Below are 15,090 nucleotides of genomic sequence, written 5' to 3'. Positions count from 1 at the left end.
CTGGACACCATGTGTGTGTTTGTGTGCAAACTGCGACAGCTGCAGCCTCAAAAACAAAAATGAGACGAAAACTAGACTAAAATATATTTTGTTTTTGTTGACTAAAATAAGACAAAAAATAACATACTTTTGCCAAAACTAACACAGCAGCTCAGATTAAATAAACTAAATATAACATATTAGTATTAGTGAGCTTTACAGGTGCTGGTGGATTATTTTACCTTTGGAAAGAACCAAGCTAGCTGTTCCCCCCTGTTTCCAGTCTTTATGGTAAGCTACGCTAACTGGCTACTGGCTCCATCTACATATTTATTGCACAAACATGAGAGTGGTATTGATCTTCTCAGCAAGAAAGCAGATAAAGGTAATTTCCAAAATGTCAAAGTACTCCTTTAAGATTCGGGCCACAATCTGGAGTTTTGTCAACCAACATCAACATAATCGAAAGCTGAAAATGGAATGATTTTATGCAAAACACACTTCAAGAGCAAAGAACAGAGGTGATCTGGGAGGTGGTTTGACGTACCACTGAACATAGCATTCAGAGTAAGAGTTAGTGTTGTCTGTATTCAGTGTGAGCAAACACAGTGAAACAAAGTCATGTTCAGCCAAATAAATGCACAGGGCAAAAAGGGGTGGGGGGTGGGGGTGGGGGTAACAATCAGTCAGTGGGGCATGTCTTTGGAAGAAATCAGAACATTGACACAGATCAACTTAAAAAATATGGTTTTACAACATTGCACTGGCAAATGGGAGTTGAATGGTTGAACAAAACTGTCCACTAGGATGGTCTACTGTGTATTACTGGAATGGCGGAATATCATGAATCATTAATTCAAGCAGATAAGCGACTGGAGGAGATATTTAAATTAAGGATTAAATGTTTTTTATTCCAAGCTTTAAGACTGAAAAAAGCACCAGTGAAGCTAGAAAAGCATCAAAATCAGCAGTATTTGGTTCCTGCTCTGTGTGCCTACAGACCTACCTGGTAAACTGGATCGTCCACTTCGTCCTCCAGGATGGTCTGTACAGTGGTGGGACAGAAGGCAGATGACACATTTTGTTTTTCAGCAGTGAGACAGTGCAGCCAAATTTAGCATCTCATTAGAAAATAAATGGAGGAAGGACAGAAAACAACTTAGTCTGTCATTTCCTGCAAGCAAGCATAATTACAGGCTGACAGTGTGTTGGGTTTTAATGAAACAGTGATTTCGTATATCACAGATACACCAAAACGTACATTTCCTGTCACACAAACCTGACTTCAGAAAAAAAACCTGTTGCATTTCCATTAAATGTAGATATTCAACATAGAAATCAATGATGCAAACAAACACAGTCTGCAATGTACTTCAGAGGAAGCTTAAAAGTCTTAAGATTTCTGTTGTGTGAATTAATTTTTTTCTGAGTTATAATGTGTGATCGCGCCTCCGAATGGAAAATGAAACTGATGAAAAAAGCAGAAATGTTCTCTGACTGTCCTACCTGGTAGACTGCCTGCTCACACTGTTTGTCCTTCTGGGCCTTCTTCTCAATCTCCTCCCGCTGTTTAATATCGTAAATAAGCGTGAAGAGGTCGCGCAGGTCAATGATGAGAGGCTCCGCCTGGATGTGAGAAGCGGTGAGAGAAGGAAGAGGAAGAAGAGGTTGTGGAAATTTAAGAAATGGAATCAAGGAGAGGGAAATAGGGAAGGGAAGGGAATGGACAAAGAAAAAAAAGAGATTCAGAGAAAGAAGGGGAGGAGTATAGCAATCCAGGTCAGTGAAGAGCAGTGGAAGATGAACATGTGTAGGCAAGGCCAAGATGTGGAAGAAGTAAAGCAGTGCAGGAAAACTAAAAATATCTTAAAATCTTCAGGAATGACATTTATAAAAAATTTAATGAACATATTAATGTTGTGAGGAGGGACCTTTTTGCATTTTATGTATTTCTTTCTGGTATTTTTTATTTTATTTATGTATTTATTAATATTTTCACATTTCATTTTAGTCAACCAACTCATGCAGAATGCATTATATGAATGTAGGATGTGTGGATGCCATCTGACTGGTCACTCCCTGCGAGGTAACACAAATCCCAGCACAGCAGAGAGTGATGATAATAATATACGCTCAATCAAAAATTCAAACAAAAAATTAAGGTCAGTATCTGCTTATTTACTTTACTGACCTGAAAGTAATGTAGTACAAAACAGCGTTAGAACAGTAGCTGAGTGCTAACATTGGCATTGGCTTGCTTCATAGGTTAGAACAGCTATGGTGGCTTTACACATCACAGCACATTCTCATTCCATACTAGTTAAACCATTGTTTGTGTCTTCCACAATTCTCCCCCGGAGCTCCTGAGCTGTAGATGAAGATTTGTGATTGAACAAAAGAGTGCACATTTGTTGACTTCACACTTGAGGCTTAGGGTTCAGTCTAACCTGATAAAATGAGGACTTGACTCCCCGTAGACTTGAAATTTTAATCAAAATATGTGTCTGCCAGGAATGCGTTATAAAGCCACAGAGCTTGAATATGTAATTGGTAGGCCTATTGGTAGGCATTGCATGCACTTGGTCTCAGCAAAGTAAAAACACATTACTTTAACACAGCTTTAAAGGGAAAATGTTAAAATATTATGCCATTTTAATGGACATCCTTTAGAAATGTAAAAATACCTTAGTTCAATTCAAATATTTTGTCTAGTCGTGTGACTTGGTTTGGAACTTCTATAAAATACTTGAGACTTGAGTTGGACTGAACAGCTAGCCGAGTAGAAAAGCACTTACCGACTGTGCGGTCTTGATGGCCACAAACCTGTGGTGGCCCTCCTTCCCACAGACATAGCCAAAGGCCCTATGGTCCCTGGTGTCCTTGGCGATGTAGCTAATCTCGTGGACTGAGTGGTGATGCAGGAGCACCTACGTACATGGCAGGGATGTTACGTGTTACAGGAAAGACAATGTTAAATTTGGGTAATCACACCATCTTCTGTACGTAAAAAACATATCATGTTTCATTTGAAAGTATGCCTTTTTAAAACACTGTTTCACAAGTATAAGTACTATACACTGTGTTGGCAGGAAAAGTAGGTCAAACCTACATTAAACATCTTTGCATATTGTTGAGCCAAACGCAACCAACCAACACAGAGTGAGCCTAAAAGTCTCTGACAGCAGAAGGAGAGATTCAGGGCGGTTCTCTATTTACCAGTACTACTATAGATACTATAGTTACTATGGGACTTGGAATCTAGTAGCTTGATGTTTGTTTTGTGCTATTGCTTGGGAAGCAGACATCTCAGCTTTGATATCAGCAGGATTTGAGACGCTGTGAATTTGGTGATTAAGAAACACCAAATTCAGGAGACAATTCCACTTTCAAAATCTACTGTGTGATGTTTTCACAACATTTCTGCCTAATGGGCAGCTCTGAAACACTCAAAATATCAACACACACCCATACATACACTGTACACACTGAGAGTAATTCAGCTGTCACTCAGGCACACCCACCTGCCGCTCCACTATTAGCGGAGATAAGCTCAGGCACTGGGGAGGAGATTTCATTGGAATATTAGCTGATGTACAGTGGGGAGCGACGCTAGTAGCGCCTCAGATTAATGTAAAATACAAAACTAATATGACTAGTCTACTCGATTCAGCAGAGAATCATGTCAGCTTTACATAAAGTATTTCCATCTAACACAGCTTGCGCTGGAGTGATCCCCATTTCCACCACAATAATTCAAGAGGGATATTAAATGTAGAGTGTTATTTACTGGTAGTAATCAGTAAATAAAATGAAGAGCATTAGGGGGCATGATTTCCAAAACAACAAATGAGCTTGTCAGAAGCTGGTGAGCTGGTTGGTAGTGGCAGAAGGCTTAATATTCTTTTTCATTACAGGCCACTGACGCGCCACTATCACCACCAGTCATATTAAAAAGAGATATTATAAAAGATGGGTGTTTTTTGGGGAAATAGACGGTTGGTGGTGGGGTGGGGGTCGGCAGCCACGGGACAAACGCTGTTGCATAATTATCAGTTTAGCGCTAACGACAGCTGAGGTGGAGCCGTGGTGTAATTAGCATTAGCGGCAATGATCATTAAGGGGTGGAACTGAGTGCTAATTATCGGTTAGCACTGATGAGCAGAGTGGGCCTATCTAGCCAACACTACGCCGCAGGACGGGGGAGAGCTGAGCCTCTCGATCATCCTGTAATGGAACAGCAGGCCTCTGAGTCCGCCAGGGGATGAAAGCCAGGATGGAGGCGGAAGCAGCCCGTCTCATAACATCACCATAACATTGCTCACTGCGCTATCATTAGCAAGCAGACAAGGCCTGAGTGATCTTCAGTGGGTCCTGCAGCATATCACTAATCTTATTAGGGTATGTGTTAAACCAGTTTATCCAGGGTCAAATTTCAAAAGCAAGATTGTAATTTAATGCTGTCAAGTTAAATTTTGTTTAGCTAAAGGGCAAACTGTCCTGAGAAAGGCATATTATTGCTTATATTTCGTGATATTTGGAGAAGAATTGCAAATCTAGTGTTGAAAATGACACATTTTATTTCAGCACAACCTTGTGAATCATCTTCCTTCTGTGCAGGTATTACAGTTTTACTAATATGTCAACCGTGCCAGCCAGGCTTACAAGATGGCAACCCTGGCAGCCGCTGTGAACTGAACCGTGCGAGCGTCTGCCCTCTGGATGTCCTATACTGTAGGTTCACAGTGCAGCAGCTGGCAGAGGCCTCCCAGTGCATCTCTGCCATAGGCCCACTCGCTGACATGCTACTCACCCCCGATCTTTCGCAGTAAATCTTGATCCCGCCGAAAGAGATCGTCAAGAAGACCCTTTGCTTGTGCTCCCCTTTGGAACGTGCCGAAGAAGCCATTCCCTGAAGGAGATGAATGGAAACGAAATGAGGAGATGAAAGGATATGAGCTCAGCATGAAAGACGGTGAGGCTTCTTCTTTTCTGACTCAGGTGAGTGTGACAGTAAGAGATGGAGGGATAGATTGGGAGGGGGTTAGATTGGAAGGTAGGGTGACAAGAGTTACATAAGGTGTGATAGGACAGAATGTTCTTTCATGTGCCTTTTCTTGAAGCTTCACTCTCAGAGGAATTCACACGTCGCCTTGTGCAGCAAGTCTTATTATTGCAGCCTGTTTTTCCCAAGCACCTTTTTTCTCTCCCTTTTCTTAAAGTAGGTCTACTGCACTTCAATGTGTTATACACAAGTGCTAGCTAACAACAATAAGGTGAGATCTGCTGACAGAATGAATCGCGCTGCTGACCGACCAGCTTGCTCCGACTACTTCACATAGTGCTGACTGAACAACCAATCCAGCCTTTGAAGTAATTGTTTCCCATGGATCTCAACAGCTCCCTTTTTCTCATATTCTCATCTCTAATAAAGAAAACAATTAACATTTCCACCGTGTTCCATTTGATGCGACCTGTGTGCTTGACATGTCTTTCATAGAACAAAGCCTGCAAGAGAAGAGAAGAGAGAAGAAGGGAAAAGAGAAAAGGAGAAAGGACGAGAAGAAAAACCTGCCTGCTGTGCTGAATACGTCTGACAAAATTGCAGGCCCAGTAATGCTGATGAGTGGTCCACCTCTTCTGTACATCAGCTATCTTCCGCCTCACATTTTTTCTTTAAAAGCTTAGCTAATATTTAAAACCCAAACCAGGGGTTTCTATATCACCAACAAGCTCTGCCTCTGCAGGGAGATGTAAATGTTCATTACATCCATAAATGTATATTCACATGAGAAAAGGATGGGCTGAAGAGATACAGTGAGTATAATGAGGGTACAGAGAGCAGGATAAAGAGAAGAACAAGCAACAGGGATAAGGAAGAGAAGAAGTAAGTGAGAAAGGCGGGCTGGTGGAACAGCCAACGGATGTTGTCAATCAGCCATCGGCTTCTCCATTTGGTGGATTAGTCCTCAAGGTAGCGAGAGGCAGCTCAATAGAGACCCCGTCCCCTCCTCTATCCCCTGTCCAGATAATAGCAGGTCTGTATTGACTAGTCTATTGACTGTAACTGGCTGGTGACTACTGGATTCATATGGAGGGCCCTGCTGAAATGTCAGATCGAGGCAGGGAAAAAGTTGTTTTATTGTACATATCACTTGGAATGGATATGGGTGATGAGAGGCTTTGCCTTCTGGCTATACTGCTTTTCTTGTGGGGCTTCCCACACATTTAAGCTCCAGCAAAGTCTGTGAGAAGATACTTAAAAAGCCATGCATATACGTCCTCTTTTCGAGAAGGATTTATCCCGTAGCAACCTACTGCAAAGCTTGCTTTTTTCCCCAACATAGAGAGTGATTTTTCCTGCCTTTTTCTTTGGAACAAGTAAACACAGCTGACATTTAAGAGGATACAGAATAAACTCTTGAGAAGCGGAAGCATGCTATTTCAGAGTATTATGTAATTTATATTAATGATTGGCCATTAGCTAAATCCAAGCAGCATTGTTCAGCATGTTCAGCATTTCTCACATGTTGAAGCGGTGTGCATGGGGCTCCGTGAATAGTAATACACGGCATTGTGGTTGATGGTTTAAGATATGTTTAAGTTTTTCCCTCTTATGTGTAAGGAATTGCTTAATTTGCTTAATAGTTGCCTAACTCAGCGTTACTTTCAAGGTCTGGCGCATGTCAAACTACATTATTTTGTAGGCTTACAAGTTATGTTAAAAAAATGCGTGGTTCATGGCTAGCACATCCGCTGTTTAGTATTTACCCACGGATCCAGGATGCTAAAACATCAGCGTAGGCTAATGATAGTGCCTCTGTCCTGCTCTATTGGGTTAACCCTCCATTAACCTCAGTCAGAAAGTAAGAACAATCAAGCATATATCTTGCATGTCTAAGTATATAAGCTAAGCAGCAAATCAAGGTTATCTTACATTTTCCCTATCGTATTTATAATATAAGGAGCAACTAGTTTTACGTTGCTGTTAGTCATCATTTCAGCAGTAAAAATTGATGGCTGTAGCTAGAAATGAGAAATACGGAAGCCCTAAGCAGCCATCCACTGAAATATTTATTTTACTCCATTTTCCCGTGATCTCATGATCTCGAGATAATGACTAATGTTGTTTTCCCATGATAACGGGATAATTTTCTTGTGATCTCGAGACAACAAACCATAGCTGAATACAGGGGTCGGCCAGTATGTTTCTTTAGGATAATTTCAGAGTACTTTACAGTGTGACTGGTTAGCTCAGTTGGTAGAGCACAGGACTTGTAATCCAATGGGTTTCTGCACGTTTCACCTAGTCTAATTTAAGACTTTTAAAGACCTTTTTGAATGAAATTTAAGACCTATATCACGACATCAAAAAAAGAAACATACAACTGAAAATGCAGTCACAAAATTACTTGCAGAGTAAATAAATGTATTCAAATTAGGGTTGAGTAATGTCTACAAAAATGGCATTGGACAATGTCAACAATGAAACACCAGGATGGACGATGACATTGATAGGCTACGTAATTAACAACCCGGCATGCGGTGCACCTGCTGCCATGAAAAAAGGATCACGGTTGGAAATATCCAGAAATATCCAGTGTCTTTTCGGTGACTTTATAAAACATAACCTGCTGCTGATGGAAAAACTCAGGGGAGCAGTCAGGGAGACAGAGAGGGGCGGGGAAAGCCAGAGTGTTTGCAGTGAGAGACCAGAGGTAAAGGTTTGTGTGTGAGTGAGTGCAGGCAGAAGTCAAGGCAGGTGCAAAGCAGGTACATTTACAAATAATTATAGAAATGATGTCCATGAGGATTAAAACAGGCTTTCACAGGGCGGTATAATGTAAAAAATTAAGATGGTAACATTAAGATGAAACATTAAGATGGTATTTTTGTGTTGGAGTTTTGGTGGTCATCCCCCAAGAAAAGTTTTATGCTTTCCAATAAAGAAATCTGCAACTCCACATAATTTTGGAACCTTGTTATTACCACATCAGGGAATAATAAGTAGGAAAATCAAGAGCAGATTTTGAATAAACTACACCCAAAAGCTAAACTTGCTAAATCAGTCTACTGGGTTTGAATAATAACCATTAGATCTGGGAAAATTCATGTAATTAGTTTTGATTCTCTCCACAGTGATTTTACATTCATGGCGCAGCACCAAGCTGTTTGGAGCCTCACCACCTTAATAGCAGGAAAACATTGTTAATATGACCTCAGAATACAGATAGGACTGCTCATGTTTGTCTTTTGTGTCTTAATTTACTGCTTTATACATTTGTAGAAATTAACATAAAAATAGGCAACATGAGAACCACCTCCCTTCTGTATAATTACAAGCATTACATTTGTACATCAAAATCCAAAAGAATAGTTTCCTCATTAGCTTAAAAGGACTAGTTTGCATCCCTAATTTGCTTTAACGTTACTAACCTCAGCTATTCTGTGGTCACCACTCTCCTTTCTTTTTAATTTGTGAAATTTTAGTAGCTGCGCTCATTCATTAAGTAGCGAAAGTAGGCTTCAAATAAGTTGGTAGCGACTGGTTTTAACCAAGCGGGAAGCTTCCAGTCTACAATATAAAGCGAATGCAGAAGTCCCTGAAACCTACATTCTATTCCATTCTAAATCCGGCATTTCCATTAGAAATAATGGGAAAATGACCCTACTTCTCAGCTGAATAATTACCCCAGTAAACACTTTCCTGATGAGCTTATAGTCTCAGTTGCTAGTTTCAAGTCTTCTTCAATACAAAATGATGTTCATTTAATAAATTATGGTCCCATTTATTTTAAAATAGACCAAAAAGCAGAGTATGTTTCATTATCTATGATTGACAAGTCGTTACCATAGCGACCTGTCAATCGGGCTAGAGCCGACTTGTACCCTCGGCACTGTGTAAATTTAACCAGCGCCGTTGAAAAGGCTTATTAGGAGTTGGCTGTTCACTTTCTCTGGTGAGTACATTTAGTTTTAAGACTGTTGTCCGCTAGACAAAGTTATCAGCCCTGTTAAAATGACAGTTAACGTTGCACCTAGCTAAGCAAGCTAGCTAGCTCTGCACACGGCCGTATCGTCACTTCCGGGCACTTCCTGGTTGCAAAAACTTGACATGGCGGGGCCCTATCGGCCAAACTCGAGGCTTCAAAACGCCAGTCCACAGACCAACGGGTGATGTCACGATGACTATGTCCATTTCTTATATACAGTCTATGGTTTTAACCAAGCCCTAAGCTCTGTTTCTGTCAAGAGTCGCTAAGGTTGCACTTTCGCACAGCTGAAGAATAAATCCGTTTTAGTTCTGTGGTACAATCCGAAAGAGACTCGCGACAATAACATGACAGCTGCATGTTGGTCTTTGTAGTTGTAATACAGCGACTAGCGAACACCACGGGAGGAAAAAACATTCTAAAGCGCTGTGGGAGCATTTCAATGAGTATACGTTAAATGGATTTCCCTGAATGAGAAGCACAGGAATTTCCTCTGCCTGGGAATGATGGGGTAATAAAAAGTCCATCGGTTGATGGATGTGGACAAATCACCCGTCTCTTCATAAGAACTTTGTTGAAGAGGATTATGAAAAAGTTAAAAAAGGTTGGTCTTCCGGGAGGATCTAACCCACAGCTCCTAGTGTATGAGTCCTGTGTTCTACCATCTGAGCTAACCAGTGACACTGATGCTCAAAGTGAAATTACCATTAAACCTCTGTGTTGAACTACTGTTTTGTTATCTCGAGATCATGAGAAAATCATCCCGTTATCATGGGAAAACAGAGTAAAAAAAGTTTGAATGGATGGCCTGCTTTTGACGGCCTCTGTCTCATTTCAAGGAGCCATTGTTTTGAAAATTACTCAGACTTTCAAGTAGTAAAACTACGACTGTAACCATTGTAAACTGCACATGTGCGAGAACGGAAAGTTTGACAGGCGTAGCAACAGTAAGTGGAGCTTGGGGAACAGAGAATTTACAGTACATTTTAGTACACATACTTCAAAATAAGTTCAAGAAAGCTCAAGCCTTTCATCCACAATCACTAGTATTCAGACATTTTTACGACTTTCTCACTTACCGCAGGGCTGAATATGACCTAATTTACTTGTAAAGAACACTGGCTAAAATATTATCTGGGTCACATTATCACAGTTTGCATATGTGCTACAAGTATAACATCATGGACTTTGTTGGAAAAATAGAAGGCTGTGACTGACATGAGAAGACATACAAGAGGCAGACAAACTGGGGGAAAGAGACAAATTCCTACTTAAGTCACATTCTGCTTTAAGGTTCTCAGAATAGGAAGCCAGTTTACCTCCAAGGTCAAAAAAACTGTTGTAATAAATGCATAAAGCTTTGCACAATGCCAAAAAATACAGCAGCCTATTAGAAGGAAAATAAAGTACAAATTGCAACCATTTTGCAAAAGATATAAAACCAAACTTATAGTAGCTTTATCTACATGACAGAGAGCTGCGGAATAATACAGTTGGACTTTTATTTGTTCCGTCTGGTCAGTTCTTTACAGAGTTCCAGTGAGTCATACACAGGACAAGACAGCTCCCATGAGTCATTCAACAGACAATACAGGCATGCCAGAGCATGCCTTTTCCAAATCTGACTGAGATGAGCAAAGAGGCTCAATGATGTCCCCACAGACACACACAGACACACAGACACACAGACACACACACACAGACACACACACACACACACACACACACACAAGTCTGCACCTTCAGCTTCATCATGGAGTCCTGGCACAGTTTGTCCCCACGTGCCGCTGTCACATCATCAATCCCAATCAGCTTGGCCTTGTAGCGCACGCCATCTCCACGGAAACGCTTAATAAGCCCCGCCTCAGTGCGGTCCTGACCTGCAGCGGGAGAGAAAGAGAAAAAAAGGAATAGGACAAGAAATAAGGAGGAGAAAATGAATGCGAGTGATCACAGGAAACAAGGATATGAGCTCAACTGAGTCCTACCACTTCGGCATCATGTCCTACTTGAGGTATAGAGGCGTCTGTGTGTGTGTGTGTGTGTGTGTGTGTGTGTGTGAATGTGTAGGTGTGTGTGAGTGAGATAGCTGCTTCCGTATAAATATTTATGGAATAGGAAATGCAGAATGAAATAGCAAATTAGCAACAGTGAGCAAAGATTGAAAGAAAATTTTACTTGAAATTGAAAAGGAGGCTGTATAAAGCTAGTGGACTAAATGAGAAAACAACTAGAACATTGAGTACCCTTTACCATCACCTATTATTGCACACAGAAAGCTTGGGTGGACGGTTATGGGGTGGCTGAGTGGGGGTTGTTACCCCTACGCCTCACCCACGCTCACAGTTCCCATGGGTGCTATTGGTGGTGACAAACCAGGCTTGGGTCGCTGCTATTGAGGGGAATCATCTCGGTCCAGCGCTCACCCACAATCCACCAGGCCCTCCCTGGGTGATGGATGTTGGGTAGTGGGATGGTTTGAGACAGGGGCATTTGCAAATGTGTGTTTGAATGGCCTCGGGCTTTATAATGTCATCCCCTCCCTTCTTCTTCCCATCCCTGTTGCTGATTATTCTGTCTGTCAATCTCTGCAGTTGTCCTGACACCACCTTGACACCAACACCTTTCTCATTTAGTCTCTGCGCTGTCTGCCATCGTACTGTTTTGATTATGATGGCGCGAGCCTCGAGCAATGTATAAACCATCCCCTTATAACCTGTGCGGGGTTTGTCAGGCGCAAAACACTGACTCCCAACACATTTACACGAAGAGATAGCAGGATTTCAAAATCAAGGTCACTGGCACCTTTGAGAATTTAACAGTTTCCAGGCTCCTTGCTCACTCAATTCTAGGTCACCGTACATCAGTTAACGACACATTTCAGTAGCTGGCTAAGCCATGTGCGAGAAGAGGACAAGATTTAAAAACCCTAACAAAGAATGTCAGGCTGCACTTAAAGACCATATTACACCAAAATTACAGAATTCCACCAAGAAACACACAGTATTGCCATCCATTCTACATCTACTCTAACAAAAATGGAATTTCGTCTTCTATCCCAGCAATGTTCAAGGAAAAATCCAAAAGACAAATTTGAAATTTAGCCTAAAAAAAAAAAGCAAATGAAATGGCTTGAGGAAACAGAGAAAAAAATTCTCTTAGTTCAAATGCAAGCACTTGTCTTGGCCATGCACACCCTCTCACTAATTCATGAGGGCACAATTCTCTAAAGGGGGAGGGGAGGGCTTGACGATGCTAAAGTCATTAAAGTCTCTATGCAAGTGAATGTCAAATCTGGGTCTAATTCAGACATGTTCCTTTGCCAGAGGATAATGAGTCTTATATACAGCAGTACAGTACCTCTGAACATTAACCAGACACAGCCTGGCATGCACACAGCAGCCATGTAGAGAACTGACATTCCAACTTTGATGGCAAATTCACTAAAAAAGACTGTAGACATTACTATCTATGTGCAGTTGGTTAAACCCTGCAGTACAGATGCAAGAGAGGGTGGACTCCTACAATAATTATTGCTGTACCTGATTAAAACCATGCCTCATATGGTGAATGTAGTCTATTCATACAGTATTATGTATTCCATCCTGATTTTACTGACTCATACACTCTGTAATGTAATGTAAAATGCATGCTGCTCCAGTTGCATTTTAACACGATCAGCCCAATTCAGTGCAGCTTTCTCAGATGAGCTTTAACCAGATGTTCTGTGCCGTTTGTTTCTTTATATACAGCATGCCGTTTTCCCTAATAACACTTCAGGAGAGATTTAGAGGTTTATGCACACATCCTCAAAAAAAGTAGGCCTTGCATACCGAATGAGAGTCTTGACACAGTGGCATAACTCGTACGCTACGTGCTCTGGGTTCAGATCAAGACTAGCGAGTGCGCTGTATTTGAAAACTAAAGAGCTGCGGGGCATGCTGTTTCATGTTGTTACACACTGTAAGAAAGGAAAAGAGAGCTGGAGAAGGTGTGTGACACATATTCCTCTGGCTTTCTGGATTTACAATTACCCAAGGTTGAATGGTCCTCACAATATTTCTGGCCCACAATCCTGATGCTCATAATGTGTCTGACAGAGGGCTGCCTAAAGCATTGTCTACTGCTAGTCTGCATCTAAGTGTATCCTACACATGGGAAAACATGCCAGCCATTTGGGAGTCCTGGTGGTCTGAAACGCATGCATCCTGGGTTAGAATACAGCCTGGGACCTTTGTCACATCTCTTTCTCCCTAATATTTCCTGTTGCCCTCATTTACTAACAATCTAATGCACAAATCATTAAAAATGGAGATGAGATTTAACAGCCACCTGACACAAAGGCCCTGCACCAGAACCATGTAGAGAACAATTACTGTTAGCCCGGCTCCATACTGTTTCAGGGCTACTCTCTGATCACAGAGTTGCATCCTCCTCCTTGCCACACTAGAATGGGGACAGTGAAGGGACAGATGGCAACAGATGGAGAGTCAGAAGTGTGCCTCCAGATATAAGGACTTGGCAACAAGAAACTTTTTGTTGGGGATCCGGGCATCGAGGCAGCTTAACCTTTGAACCTTTCTGAGTGTGTATCTGTGTCTGCCTGTCTCTTCCTGTCAACGTTCCTCTCAGCTAGGAAACCAAACTCACCGTTCCATTGAACTATAATGAGAGTATATGGCAATGCCGGCTGAGTCATGCGTGCACCCCCATGCAATGGACAATGTTAACCATTATTTTGTGCGTCTATGCACAGGACATTTGAAGGGAGAACACTAGGTACGTCCCGTCAGCGCAGAGGGCTGATGACTTTATCCAGCAGCAAAGTGAATGGAAGTCTGAGAAAGGCAAATCTGTCCTCGCCACCTGCCTCCCCCATGTGCACAAAATAACTTTTATAAGCCTCATCAAACACACAGATACATTTACAAACATCAGCATGCGTTCCCTCGTCCAACCTACACCGATGTCAAAATTCCTCTACCTGATCTTTGGCATTAAACTCAAATTCAAGGTTTTGGTTTAATGACTGAATTAATGAGGGGTATTGTGCACATCATCAATGCAGCGGGTGGACCATTGAATCACTGCAGAGTTACATGCAAGTATTGACGTGTGCTGGGTGGTGATGGGCGAGATCATTTGTTAGGTAGGGGCTCCACAGTGTGATGAACAGTTGGATAAGTGCACCAGCAAATGATTTGGTCAAATGTGGGAAATACTGTTTGAATAGGGTGAAATGGTTAATATTTGAACTGCCTCTTACAATATTTTCAATGTCATACATTCAGTATGAGAGGTGACTGGTGATTTAATCTGCTGTTTGCCTCTCTGCCTCTTTCTATGTCTGTTTCCTGCATCTCCGTCCTGCTCCCCCCCTCTCTCAATGTCTCTCTGTCCTCCATTCCTAGTCTCTCTTTTTGAAATGATTATTTTTTTTGTGCACAGATTACAGTGGGAGAGCAACAGTTGCTATGGAGATCGAGTAAAGTCACGCATGTAAAGCAATTCTGTTGATGGATAGAGGGGAGCTTTTGCTTTACCATGGCAGTCAGAGTTTGCTACAAGGTTTGATTTTTCTAGTTTTTTCATTAACAAATCCCATAAAATGGGACCAAATCTAACAATTCATTTATTCTGCTAAAAGTCTGTGCAGCCATCAAACCCCAGATTTGGGCAATGACAATGATTGAGTAACATATTACAATAATGTGATTATATTTTCCAGTACCAGGGGATTCAAGTTTAAAATGTAATAATAACATAGCAGTTACTTATCCCAGTAATACTTTGTTACTTTGACAGTTTATGGGAAGGGAGCTTGGCTCAGGGGCTGGAGGTGCGAGGAGGTGTCTTTACTGTGAATACCAGGCGATGCGAGCTAAGCTAGCTGTTGATGGTTAACAATTACTTGAAAGATGTAATGTTAGGTTTGTCGTTTCTTTAATGACAAAGTGTCATTTTCTATTTCTACACACGTTAAATACTTTTTTTGTGTGTGTGTGTCTTTGGGGGGGGGGGGTTACTTATTTGTTTCCTTGGCTAGTGTTAAGTGAAAAAACTGCCTTAAATTTGTGCGTTAACAATATAAAGCTAAAGCCTGGAAGCGGTTAGCTTAGTT

At 41.5% G+C, this 15,090-nt stretch overlaps 1 protein-coding gene across 3 annotated transcripts in view; it reads right to left on the bottom strand.

Annotated features, from left to right (window-relative positions):
• The window catches only part of LOC119902406 (disabled homolog 1-like), a 47,178-nt gene that overhangs the window by 12,504 nt on the left and 19,584 nt on the right, over window positions 1-15,090 (bottom strand). For all 3 annotated transcript variants that reach the window (XM_038718564.1, XM_038718565.1, XM_038718563.1), the window contains 5 exons: window positions 10,710-10,849; window positions 4,790-4,888; window positions 2,775-2,906; window positions 1,486-1,605; window positions 986-1,024 (listed from right to left, as the gene is read on the bottom strand). In XM_038718564.1, coding sequence (XP_038574492.1) covers window positions 986-1,024; window positions 1,486-1,605; window positions 2,775-2,906; window positions 4,790-4,888; window positions 10,710-10,849 — 530 coding nt within the window. The remainder of the gene's footprint in view (window positions 1-985; window positions 1,025-1,485; window positions 1,606-2,774; window positions 2,907-4,789; window positions 4,889-10,709; window positions 10,850-15,090) is intronic.

This window comes from Micropterus salmoides, unplaced genomic scaffold, assembly GCF_014851395.1.
Source record: "Micropterus salmoides isolate LMB-PRFRI ecotype aquatic unplaced genomic scaffold, ASM1485139v1 Ms_hic_scaffold_14, whole genome shotgun sequence".
NCBI classification, from domain to species: Eukaryota; Metazoa; Chordata; class Actinopteri; order Centrarchiformes; family Centrarchidae; genus Micropterus; species Micropterus salmoides.
The sequence above is the reverse complement of the archived record's forward strand: the minus strand, read 5'-3'. Positions and strand labels throughout refer to the sequence as shown.